This window comes from Stegostoma tigrinum, chromosome 15, assembly GCF_030684315.1.
Source record: "Stegostoma tigrinum isolate sSteTig4 chromosome 15, sSteTig4.hap1, whole genome shotgun sequence".
Lineage (NCBI taxonomy): Eukaryota > Metazoa > Chordata > Chondrichthyes > Orectolobiformes > Stegostomatidae > Stegostoma > Stegostoma tigrinum.
Window position 1 is genome coordinate 32744540 of NC_081368.1, and position 13370 is coordinate 32757909.

The 13370-nt window shown below is 39.7% G+C and overlaps 1 protein-coding gene across 3 annotated transcripts in view; it reads right to left on the bottom strand.

Annotated features, from left to right (window-relative positions):
* The window catches only part of smarca1 (SWI/SNF related, matrix associated, actin dependent regulator of chromatin, subfamily a, member 1), a 97288-nt gene extending 85213 nt beyond the window's left edge, over positions 1–12075 (bottom strand). For 2 of the 3 annotated variants that reach the window (XM_048544168.2, XM_048544166.2), the window contains exons 1-2: positions 11835–12075; positions 9660–9710 (exon numbers count right to left, since the gene is read on the bottom strand). In XM_048544168.2, coding sequence (XP_048400125.1) covers positions 9660–9710; positions 11835–11894 — 111 coding nt within the window. In that variant the 5' untranslated portion in view covers positions 11895–12075. The remainder of the gene's footprint in view (positions 1–9659; positions 9711–11834) is intronic. The other variant, XM_048544167.2, reaches the window with a different exon arrangement.
* Between the last annotated feature and the right edge of the window lie 1295 nt (positions 12076–13370).

A 13370-nucleotide genomic window follows, 5' to 3' on the forward strand; every position in this document is an offset into this window, starting at 1 on the left:
CCTAAGGTTTAAATGGCTAGATAAGAATCTTGCTAGTGAGATGTGAGCGTTTTATTTGCATGCATTAGCATCTCCTTATTAACTGGTCTCATCTCATTTGTATTCAAGTTGCCATTTTTCCGGGCAATGGAAAGAAAGTAGACTAGTCAATTTCCAACATAAAAGTCTCAGTGGGAATCTGGTTGATGCAGCTCACCGCCATCTTCTCCGGGTCTCCATCATTGCCAGCATTCCCCACTCCTCAGGGCACACTTCATAGGCAGTAACTGCCTGCCAACCTCTCCCCCGTCCTCTGAGGGTACATATCAGTCTCAGCCCCTCATCATGCTGACTCACTTACAAAACAGTTCACCACTTCAATACTGCAATATGGAGCTCACAGACACCTGTTCATTGAAATGCTGCTGCTGAGTCACTTTGAGGGCAGAGACGGGCACCTATGTCATGATTCGGTAAAGGACGCATCTCAGCACTTTCAGTTGCTCTCAATGTCCACTCACTTTATATGGATGCTTACAACCTATGTCATGCCTTTCTGCGCATTGCCACAGCCTTCAGAATTTTAAAAGGCTTACATTACATCTGTCTTGCCTTGCTTTTTAGCATAGACACAAAGCAAGGAAACCTTTTTGTTTGCCAGCAATAAATAGTCAATGCTACTGTCTGCGCTACAGAAAATTCATATCTATTCCATGTGCCTATGTGGTAAATGCATTACAAAATACTTTAACGAAATGGCCTTATCTCAAAGGCTGAGCAGAGTAGCCCTCAGTTATGTCAAGGGCGGGGGTGAGAGGAAGCAGTGGCTGACATCCCACTTTAGTCAATCACCAGATTTTTTTCTTCACAGTTGCTGCCAGAACTGCTGAGCTTTTCCAGAAATTTGTTTTTCGTCCTGGTATCATTAGATCTTGGTCAGGGGCTTCAAGACAGTCGGTCAGCTGCACGGTGCATTCTGAATCAGGTATTCTGCATCATTACAATCGGGGACTGAGCCATGGTCAAGTAGGCGTGCTGTACAAAGATCAGTCAAGGTCCTGGTTACTCATCAGTCAGGGCTGTCCTTCCATTCTGGTTAGGGGAGTGGGTCATGGTCATCCTGGCAGATCTTTCTCTAAAAGTTAAGGGAGGTTAACAGGACCGCGATGGTCATGGGAACATTGGTAAAGCCAATTGTAAGGATTGGAGAAAGCTTGCTGCAATGTGGAGGGGACAATTTTGTAAAGGGGGGGTCAACTCAACATATAACGGAGTGAGAGATGGTACAGCATTGGAGGGCACAGATCACCGCAATAGAGAGGATCACACCAGGTGTGTGTGTGTGTGTGTGTGTGTGTGTGTGTGTGTGTGTGTGTGTGTGTGTGTGTGTGTGTGTGTGTGTGTGTGAGAGAGAGAGAGAGAGAGAGACAGGTGGGAACGTGCGAAAGCTCAAAACCATTGCGGTCTTCAGGAAGTGCAAGGAAGAAAGGAACATGAAGGTTTGGAATATCACCTGAACTGTTGGTTTGAGCATGCACTCACTCACTCAAGTGTTGCCTGCTATCTTTATCTGAACTGCAAATCAGCAATGGGAGCAAACAAAAAATCACTGCCTTTCAAGGGGAAATTACATTAACCAGGTACCTAGCTGTACAGTAGGAGGAATTGGCTTGCAGTACTAGCCAGAGTGCACTGCATAATTCTTGCACGTTGTACTCTGCACAACTGCAGCACGCAATGAGGGGAATGCAATGTCAAACACAATAGGTTTAACTGACATCCACTTCCAATTGATCTAATTTGGTTGCAGTCATTGTTTGCTGACGATGAATATGTTGTTACCCAAAAAGCAAGCAGCCCCAGTTTAGACCCAGAAGCTAATCCAGCTTTTTAAAATTTATTTTGTCTATTTTTTCTCATTTTCCTGTTGTACAGTAAAAGTTAATATTAATATAACTGTTTGAAACAACAGTGACATTATAGAAAGGCGTCCTCAATAGCTTCACGGTTATACCTGCAGCTCCAAATGACAGGGAGTGATTTAAAGTGCCAATATATTTATGAAAATGATATTCTATTAACAGTGACATGTCACCCATGCCAACTATGTGTCTTCAGAAGATTTCTGTTTTTCTTTCCCTCTCACTACACCAACTGTAAATTTTGTGAGATAATATGCTAAGGCTCACAGAGAATAACCTTCCATTAAACTTCCCAAAATTAAAACTTAGCCCTTGTTTTTTAGAAAACTCAGCCCTTACTTGAAAGGAACATTCCTAAAACACTAGAAGTTGCACATCACAGGTATAAATCGTTTGATCATTGTCTAATGCTCAGCAACATATTTCCATAGCATTTTTTATAAAAATAATTACATTTTCATTAGAACATAAGAACTAGAAATAGGAGTAGGCAATTCAGCCCCTTGAGCCTGCTCCACCATTCAATATGATCATGGATGATCTCATCACAACCTCAACTCCATTCTCCATAACCTTTGACCTATTACTGATTAAAAATGTCTAGCTCTTCCTCAAACTGACTCAATGTCCAGCATCTATCACACATTGGGGTAATGAATTCCAGATTCACGGCCATTTGTGAGAAGTGATTGCTCCTCATCTGTTTCAAATCTGCTCCCTCCTTATCCTAAATGACGATGTCTCATTCGAGGTTGCCCCACATGAGGAAACATCCTTTCTATATCTACTCTGTCAATTCCCTTTAGCACCTTATGTATCTCAATTAAATCTCTTCGTCTTCTAAACTCCAGAGTGTATGGGCTGAAACTGATCGACTTCTCTTCCTAAATCAAACTTCTAATCTCTAGAATCAATCAAGTGAACCTCTCTTTAGCTAATTCCAAGGTAACTACATCCCTCCTTAAGTAACAGGTCCAAAATTGTATGCAATATTCCATGTGGGTCTCACTAACGCGTCGTAAAGTTGCAGCAGCACTTCCCTATAATTAAATTCTATTCCTTTAGCAATAAATGCCAAAATTCTATTTTGCCTTCCTTATTCCCTGCTGTATCTGCATAATAATTTTGTGTTTCATGCATGAGGACACGCAGATCCCTCTGCACTGAAACACTCTGAAGTTTCTCTCCATTTTGATAAGTTGGCTTTCTGACCAAAATGAATAACTTCACACTTACCTAGGTTAAGTTTCTTCTGCCAAATTTTGACACCTTCACCTATCCACATCCATCTCTAAATTTCTTTTTTCTTCCCATTATTTTCTCCCTATTCCCTTAACATACAAGACTAAATGAATGTATTAGGGTGTTAGTAAAATATTTAACAGTGGCTGTGCCAACATTTCAAGCAATTGGTCTATTCATTTATATTGTGAAGAATCCACCTCCCTCCCAAGGTGTGAATTAAATCTGAGATCATTTTGAGATGTATCATTCTGGGATAAAGTAAAGGTGGTTACATTTGAGATGATCAATCTTACACAAAATATATAGGAGCTTCAGGTAATCTCTTTTTCTCGGTGACATAGTTATTAATATGTTGAAGTCAAGTCCCAAAAATGCAATAACACTTTGGATATTGAGGCAAAAAATAATGGCAAGAAATTAAATAATTTTGTTTTTTATGAAGGAGAAACTACCGAAACGCCACTACTCAAGTCCTGTTTAATTTGAACATAAAAGTGTGAAATCTGAGCAGAATTAGGTTATATAGTCTATCGAGCCTGTTCTTGTCAAGCAATATGATTATGGATGATTTTGGCTTCCTACAATGGTTACTCACCACAAAACCCCTCACCTCTGATCTGGTCTTGCAGCCACTATGTTTATATGACTCATTTAGTTCAGTTTCTGGTCAATGGTAACACCCAGGATGTTGGCACAGGTCCTACCTATTTATGCTGTCAGCTCTGGACCCAGAGAAAATTTTCTCAACATAATTGATGCTCCAAGTTTCAAAAGTGCTGGCTGAAATCAAGATTCATGGTCCAACCCCATTCCCCTGCCAGCACAAATGGGAGCTGCTGTAAATGTCAGCTAGATTCCATGTCTGAATGCCAATTCGAAAAGCCTCCAGACATGGCCCAACTACAAAAGAATCTGGTCAGTTATTTTGAACCGCACAGGAATAAAATTCAAAATCAGAAAATGCCGAGACAAATGTAGATTTTTCAACAAAGTCTGACTGTCACCTTATAAGGGCAACACTTTATGTTGACACTGAGATAACAGAATACACAAACAGAACATGGAGGCGACTTAATGTTGTGGTTGAGACAGGACTATCTTGGCCTCAGCAGGTTTGACATAAACAGGCAGGACTTTAAAAACATAAAATGATAAAATTTGCAGCTTACTATGTACATTCATGTTTCCTTTAAAACTAATCAAATATTTTCATTACAAAACAAAGAGGAAAATATACCAACAGCAAGCTACTTTCATCATAAAAGTGAAATTCCAAATACATTTCTTATGAAAGTTAAAACTGCAAGAAAAGCAGGTTTAGAGATAATACTATGGCAAGTAGTTCAGAGACTGGGATTAATTAATTAATTAATAGCTATAACAGTGACAGCTAGAAATGGTGTGTAGAAGGAGCTCCAAGATTGAACAGTTAATAAGCTCCATCCACAAAGGTGTCCTGGTCTCTGCTTCACCGAATGGCTTCAAATGAGTTTGATACTGGTAGGAAGGAAGGTTGCCTAAAGGAGAAGTTTGGAACTAAGTTCTTTTCGTACAGAAGGTTGTAATTTAAGTTATTTTTGAGAAGAATGGTTGAAACCGTGTGTGTTATGTGTTGAGGGTAATTTCTCATCAACATGCTGTGAACCTACGATCAGTAGAAAAATTAAGTAAATACAGACACAGATTACAACTTCCAAACAAAAAAAGAGTATGAAGCAGGATCAGGTGCATTCTCAGAGTTAGAGGCCAAGAATTGAATATTGAGTAAGGTAATCTATTCACATTTATGGGCTAAATGTATAAAATGTGTGACTTGTTAAATAATGCAAATGTTGTCAAACTTTGATAAATCTGGAAAGTCAGATAATTATGCCATAGTGGAATATACTTGAAATTCTACCCGCTTCAGATAAGGTTATGCTAATGACCTGACATCACTAAAAAGACTTGTAATTCCCTGTAAAATAGCTGGGATTAGCAATTTCATCAGCACAGATGTAATGTAAATGAAACAATTTCACTATTGAACAGATCATCCATGTAAAAGGCCAAAATGAAACTCACATATGAAAGCACGGCAAATGTTTTTGGAAAGTCAACTGATTTACAGTTTGCTCAATTCAGACACAATTGTATTCCTTTATTAGGATCTAACTTCTTGAGTCAAAATATAAAGAAGGTGTCGGTGTCAGTGAATAGGAAGTTCAAGAGAAAAGGGTTAATTAGCTTAGGACTACATCAGCAATTTTCCATCCATTTTCACAAGTTAAAAATCATTCTTAAAAAATGCAGGAGTAAGGGTGGATGAGTTTTGTATATTTGTCAAACAAATTAGCAGTAAGTGTAAAAAAAGTTTACATTAGAAGATACCACCATGAATACCATCGGCGAGAGGCTTTAATGAAGTGGTGGTATGGACTTTAAGGCATATAAGGAAAGGCATATTCATATTGCACTTTGTAGATGTAGCAATTACATTTCTTCAGTTTACAATAACAAATACTAAAAGAACAGTAATAGTGAACAATACATTGGAAATATGATTAAGGAATAGACTGGAGGCATTGGCTCAATTCCTAACTGGCAATGGATGGGTAGTGCGTGGGAGAGGAGTGGAACGAACAGTCCCTTTAGTAAAAGCAAGAATGTGTAGAAATACTCATATAGTAGTCAATTAAATGCTTCATAAAATCTAACAAGACCTTCCAAGTTGAACAGACAGTCCATGTGGAGAACTGTAAATGGTTGGGAGCTATAGTCCACGTCCAATGATTTTTGGGAGAAATCTAAAAATTCTTTCAGTGATGAGTGATCATCTTGGCTTGAGAAGGGAACACTATTAAATGCACTTTTACTGAGCATTTGAATGTCCTGCATACAGGGAGAAGGTTTCGGAGAAAATTTGGGAGTTCCATGGCATTGCATATTGTCATCTAAAAAAAAATTTTAATCCAGGGTCTATTACAAAATAGAAGGGCAGAATGAGATGGAAAGGAATGTCAACAGTATAGGCGATGATGCAAAAACAGCACAGCAAACAAACTAAGATAACAAAGTGTAGAGCTGGATGAACACAGCAGGCCAAGCAGCATCTCAGGAGCACAAAAGCTGACGTTTCGGGCCTAGATCCTTCATCAGAGTTTGGTTAACCGGCAGTGAATACACACATACAGAATCTGAACAAGTCATGGAAAATAATGAGGTATCATGCACTTTGCAGATACATACACAGAATAATTATGCAGATCAGATAATGGCAGAAGATGGGCTAACTAAACAGGGACAAAATGGAGACAGAGATGCAGGGCAAGGCTGTTTGCCCCAATGAACAATGATCAAATGTTGGCCCTAAGATACTATATGTATCTTTGAAATATAAAGATGCCATCACTGTAGGGATAGCAGGGAAGACCACTGACAAATATAAACATTGCTTAAAATGTGCAAGATGAGGAACATATGGCAAGATGCACAACTAGCAAAATGAACAGCTGCAGTACATATTCCAGAAGTGGACTGGGAAGTGAACACAGCCCAAGGAAAAGGTAGCAAATTTGCAAAAGGAATCTTGAACATAGGGGGTGAAGATCAAGGAGTAGTCAAGAATATGACTGGACAGCAAGTACAAAACAGGAATTGCTGGAAAAACTCAACAGGTCTGGCTGCATCTACAGAGAGAAAGCAGAACTAACATTTTGATTCTTGTGACCTTTTTTCTACTTCCTTTCTATACAAACTGCTAGACATGTAGTTCCTCCAGCGATTTCTGATTTTGTTTCTAATTTCCAGCCTTTGTGGTTCTCTGGCTTTTTGTTTAGTGTTTAACTTAGTGATACATCTCTTCCTGGTGTGCCCACCTTGAAATTCTGCTCCTCTCTCCCGCAAGATTTCCATGCTAATCTGTTTCCAAAATCATCGTCATTTATTTTATTGTTTCTCCTGGCGTTTGACAAGGTATTTGCCAAAACTCTCTTCCACAGACACGTCACATTCCTCAGTGACTGCTTCAGGCTTAGAATCACCACACGTGGATTCCAACTCAATTTTCATCCTTCGTGCTTTGAATCCAACCAGGATCACAGGCATCTCCATGATGTACTGTGTTCTTCGGGAAGTTGGTATCGCCACATCCTGAGATCCACACTGATCCATCACCATATGCACAATCTTGAACTCAATCTCCCAACAGCGTCGCCTCACACTGGCTTAGAGCTGTCTTGCGCTCCACACACCACCCCCCCCCACCCCCACCCCCCACTGCCAGTTCCACTTCATCCTCTGACTTATTTGATGTTCTAACAAGGAACTTTATTCTTTTCGTTTTCCTGTCAGGCATTAAGGAACACAAGATGCGACAACCTAAAGATACTCAAGCCCATTCAGAATCTTCCAGCCCCCCTTTCCCTCTCACTCCATCCCCTCTCCTAACCCCACTTCCTATTGCATATTTACTATCCCTTCTGACCTTCGGCTGTCTGATGCTGAATGTTCTGAACTCAGTTTTCTGCCTCTGCTTCCCCACCTTAATGAATTTCGGGCATGACAAGGCATTGAACACTTTTTCTGTTGCCTTCGCTTCTGTGCCTATTTCACTGGACCAAGGGTCCTTTGCCCATCACACAAACCCTTTCACTTACCTCCAACATTGTCCCTCCTACTGGAACTCTTCCTTCTACGCTTTTATTTGCACTTGAGCTGTTCATCAAGAACTGCTGATGTGACATTGGTCACCTCAATTTCTCTGCTGCCCCCTGACCCATTCCAACTTATCTCCCTCTGAACTGACTGCCAGACAACCAGCCTTATCATACAAATGGATAAGCTCCCTGACGTGACATAAGCCAAAGTCAGCCTCAGGGTTCCAGAGAGAAGCGTGGTATTCCGGATGTTGGAGTGAATTCTCTGGCTGCAAAAGAACTCTTAAGGATCTTCTTAGCTCTTTTCATAACGTACTCATGGAAATGTAAGTTAATCAATGCAAAAGGTGTAATTTTGCAAGCTAAAAAGTTTCAAAAGCAATAATTTTTAGAACAACCTAAAGAAGCAGGGTGTAGGAAAGGGAAAATACAGAAACTAATTTAACATTTTTAAGTTGAATGATTCAGCAAAGGTATGTTATTTCAATTCTGAACCCCAAATTTTTACTCTGATTTCTCTCTGCAGATGCTGCCAGGACTGCTGAGAGTTTCCACAATTTTTGTTTTTATGTTTCTGATTTCCAGCATCTGCAGTTTTCCTAGTTTTTTAATGGTATTTCATAGTTAGATCATGTCATCAAAAGTATCATTCAGCTTCATGTAAACCCAGAAATGTTCTACGGGTATTGCCAAGAGAAACTGGCAAGCGTCGTTGTGATGTACACTGATGATTTTCATGAGTTACATGAGCAATATGTGCAGGATAAAATAAAAAGGGAATTTAAGATTTGGAGTCAGACTTCAGGGATCTTCAAATATGTTGGGCAAAATATTAAGCAGAAAAAAATCAGGAGTGACTTTAGATCAACAGCCTTACTTAGAAAGTACTAATCAAATCCTGATAAATTGGGACAGTTCTCATAGAACAGACTTCAGGCTTGAAGTAGATAAACTACCAATGCACCAAAAGCCCCTTTTCATGGATTGTCTGATGTCTTCAAAAGTTTTAGATTAGGAGAGTAATCTGTAAACATAGCAAGTAGTGAAGTAAGCAATTTGGGTTAATTTATTAATTAATTTAGTGGATAGATATGAAGTGGAAGCAATAGGGCTTTTCTGGTGCACAGGTATTGTCTATAGCTCTGGGCTGGAGTTTCCAGTTCCATCTGCTCCAGATACGTATCATCGTATGTACGAATGGGTTAATGAAAAATGTGTACAGTGCGGAAGTAGGTGGGAAGTGTGTGCTGTAATATGAGTAGTTAATAAAATCTATCTACAATGAGAGACTTACAATGTAATGGTAGTTACCCTACGTCTGGGCAAGAAGGTCCAGGTTCAAGTCCCATTTCAGGATGTAATGAAAAAGGTCACAACACATGTAAAATATTTACAGAGACATGATTTGGACTAATAATGAAATGCAATTGCATCAAAATAAGTTAGTCATCACTCAATAGCAAGATTCTGAAGTCAAAGTTTAAAGTTTAAGGGGTAAATCAATCATTCTTTTCTCGAAATCGAGGTTCTCACTTTTTCATTCTCACTACGCTTTCTGGCCATTAGCTGCACCACTCCAGGGAAGGGGTAATTCCATGACTGTTTCATTTTTCATACAGCCAATGAGCTTTGAAAACAACTTTAAAATATTGGGAAAATTAGGAAAACAGGAAATCAAAAATAACTTCATAACAAGTTATTCAACAACAAAAATTTGGCTGCAAGAAGATGCACCTGAAATTTGAACGAAACTACTTCTGAAAGTTTTATGTAGAACAAGCTTGGAAGACCACAGATGTGTCAAAAGTTAAAGAATAAATGTCATGCACCTTGTACATTCTAGATTGCACAGCCCAATGTGATATTATTCACATACCTGCACGTTTGAAGGTTCTTGTTTAACTTCAGGGCCAGCCTGTTCACACAGCTGAGGAAAAACATTAGTGGCGCATTACTTCAATCATTTTGCACAGCAGCTATAAACTTAACTTCTGTGTAGCAAACTATGTTTTACAGATGTGTATTATATCCATTCATAACCATTTATTGTGAGTTTGTGCTTTTGTGTTTTGAGTTAGTAACCAGTAGGTTTTCTGTGTGTCTGAAGTTAATCATTAACTTGCAAGTATTTCAGTAGCCAAGGTAATTTCTCATAAACAGATTTCGGGCCTGGCTTGAGAGCAATTGGGTTTTTGCGCACCACAAATGGATTTTGTACTTATTCATTTTAGATTGGTTTATACACAGCAAGGTAAATAATAGGGTCTCAAGTTTTATTACTGACTTCTGGAACTTGTTTCTTTTAATGTTTAGTCGAAACATCCACAGCTTTGAGAGGGAGGCTGTCATCTTCCGTTTTCCTTTGAGTTGGGCAGTCCTAAGAAGCCCTTGGCCAGCGATGGCTGTATAGACTTAGTGAACCAAGGAAGAGGAAATATGATGTACTAAATTACCTTAGAGTGAAGAATATTAATCCCAGGCTGGAAGGGATGATATAAAACCCTAAAGGCATTATTTAAAACTGTTTCTACTTAAACACAGATTAAGGGGTTTGGTGGAGCAGGGAGTTGAGGTGAGGAAGGAGTTATTGGTCTCCCAGTATTTGAAAGGATTGAGAGAGAGAGAGAGATGCTGTTAAGTTGTATTTTAGTATTCAACAGCATTTTAGGACCTTGAAGAGTGGGCAGATATCATGGGAAGCCAATAAAAATACGTAGAGGTGTTTTAAGACATGATACTATTTGCGGTTTCAGGTACAGCAGGGTCTGTGGAGTGTTTGAGTACTACATATTAATTATAACCACTTGGACTGAACTCATGACATACCATTTTTCCCTTGTGATCATACTATGGGGAGGGAAACGACAGAAAATACTATCAGAGATAATGGGAACTGCAGATGCTGGAGATTCCAAGATAATAAAATGTGAGGCTGGATGAACACAGCAGGCCAAGCAGCATCTCAGGAGCACAAAATACTAGTCAGTTCTGTGGTGTTCATTAAAGTCACTTTTTGCAGCCAACTTTTTCCTTGCATGTACTGCAAAGGGAATAAAGATGGTAGCACTGTAGACCTTGAATGCAATTAACAAGTTTTAACTGTCACATTATTAAGGAAATAATTTATAAGTCTCAGTTGAGATATGCTATGCAGCTCATCAAAATGTCCCTCTAGCAGGCTTATTCTGCCTTCACACCACAGCATGTGAGCAACGTGAACATGACCAATATTTTTGTTTTTGCTAACTCGTTTGGTCTAAGTATATGTCCATTATAAAAGGTTAATCACTGCACTTCAAAATTAGGTCTTGCTTTCCCGGAGAGGTGACAAGGTGCTGTGTATTTGCTACCGTTTTGAGTAAGTTTCTCCTGACGTGATCTAGTTCCGCTGTAATATCTTGTTTTATTTGGTGTAATTCCAGTTATTTATGTTTCTGCACCAACTCAATTTACATATGTCAAGCTCTCTCAGCAGCCTTTTTAAGCATTCCCACACTAAAACGGGGGGGGGGGTTCGAAGTCACTGTTGCAAACCACATTCGCTTTCGGTATTCTTTTTTTAAAAATCGTGTTTATTTTCGCCCTCAGTTGAACCAGTGTCCCTCAGTGCACATTGATACACGCAAGTGGCCAGCGCTGACGTACAGAAAGGAGAGCAAAGGCCTGGACTTCCCAGGCTTTATCCTCCTGTACAGCTTACCCTGACTGGCCAGCGCGCAGCACGCAAACTGAGGCCCGAATACGGACTGAGGCTAAAATATTTATTTATATAATATTCTTTTTTAAAAATAAAAAGCACTTCTCCCCGTGCTTCCGGCAGGACAATAAACAGTCACAGTGCAGTCTCGGCACCCTTGTGTGTTACGTGTGTGTGTGTTTGTTTGTTTTATTAAACAGGAGCCCGCAGCACTTGAACAACTGATTGGCAACAGCGTCCCTCAGGGTGAACGGCGGTGTTTTCCCGCCACCGAACGTTGCTACTCCCCCGGCGTTCCATCGCCAATGGATACAAAGTTGGAAACAATGAGCCGGTACTTTGTTACACACTCACCCCAAGCGTGTCCCCCTGGCCAGAGGTACTGGCCGCCTCCTCCTCCTCCTCCTCACTCATCCTGCCGACACACTCTCTCTCTGCTGTCTGCGTTACAAACAACAACAAACCAAAGCAACCCGGTTTAGGCGTTCGCTTGCACTCAGATTCTCCTCATCGCATTGTTATTGCACTGCTATTGAGAAAGCCAAATGAAAACCTACACCCCCCGCCCGTTCTGTCATTTTCTACAAACATCGCGAGACTTCTCACCATTCCGCCAATCGTTCGGCAGATTCTTGTGCCAGTCTGTGATATAGTTCGAATGGGAATAAGTCTTGCCACTCCTTATTTCACACATGTGCACACCATCAGCTACCAAACACAACCTTCCTCTTTTCCTACGAAGATCAGGGGATAGGCTACTCATTTTACATCGTGAAGTTGGACTAATTGCATCCTAGAGAATGTTCAGTCTCCTAGCTGGTGCATGACTGCAACTCGACCTCTCGGGCAGGATTTGATAATTGGTGCATAGATTAGGAGACTTTTTTTTACGTCTTTGGCTGTACTCCTGATGTGGTAATGAAACAAACCTGGGAGAATGCCTCGGTGCAAGCAACGACATTATTCTCATGATTTTCTGGTATAAAGCCAGTTAACACAGGCTGTATAGATTTCCATAGTCACTATACACCGGCAATCTCGAAACTACGATATAAAGGAGACTTCTTTTTGTTTTGAACGGAATATCTGTGTTTTTATTAGTCGTGCCCTTCTGCAGCAAGTGAACAACATGGTCCACAGTAGTACACTAAGTTTTAAAAAATGCCAAAGCCCACATATTTTGATAATGCTTCCCCAATTGCAAAAGCAATTGTCACAACATTGTTACTTGTCATTAAGCTGATAACTAATCGGCCTTTTGACGAGGGGTGTGGGTAAATTAAAATTCCGATATTATTTATTTGAAGAATCGGATACTCAAACAGATTGGGCTAACTTTTGATGTTACTGGAACTAATATACTAAACCATTCTCGCACAATCTGATGACAGGAAGAAACTCAAACACAATCTCTTAAATAGAAATCATGTATTCATCATAATAACAATGCAAAAATATTGGAGATTTTTCCTTATATGTGCATCAACTATAGACCCCCAAAAGAAGTTGCATGTGCAGTTGGAGAGATTTATGACCAACATTTACGTGCAGTATAATTAATATTTGAATCTTAAAGCTAAAAGATTGTAATTCAAGAACCAATCCATAAGGGTACCAACCTGCTTTGGGGTTTCAACTCACTTGAGAGAAGCTTTGAATTCAACAATTTAAATTATCCTGCCTGGATATATTGAAAATAAATGAATTTACATTGGCACCAAATATTGTGGGTCTGATGATATGGATGTTTATGATATCATCAAAATCCACAAGTTATCCACTGCTTTGTAACTGCTTGCTAGGCTTATGGCAGGCTGAGTCCTGCAGTGATAAATGAGTTAGCTTTACACCCACTTAGTACTGATGCAATCAGTATCATTAACTATTACA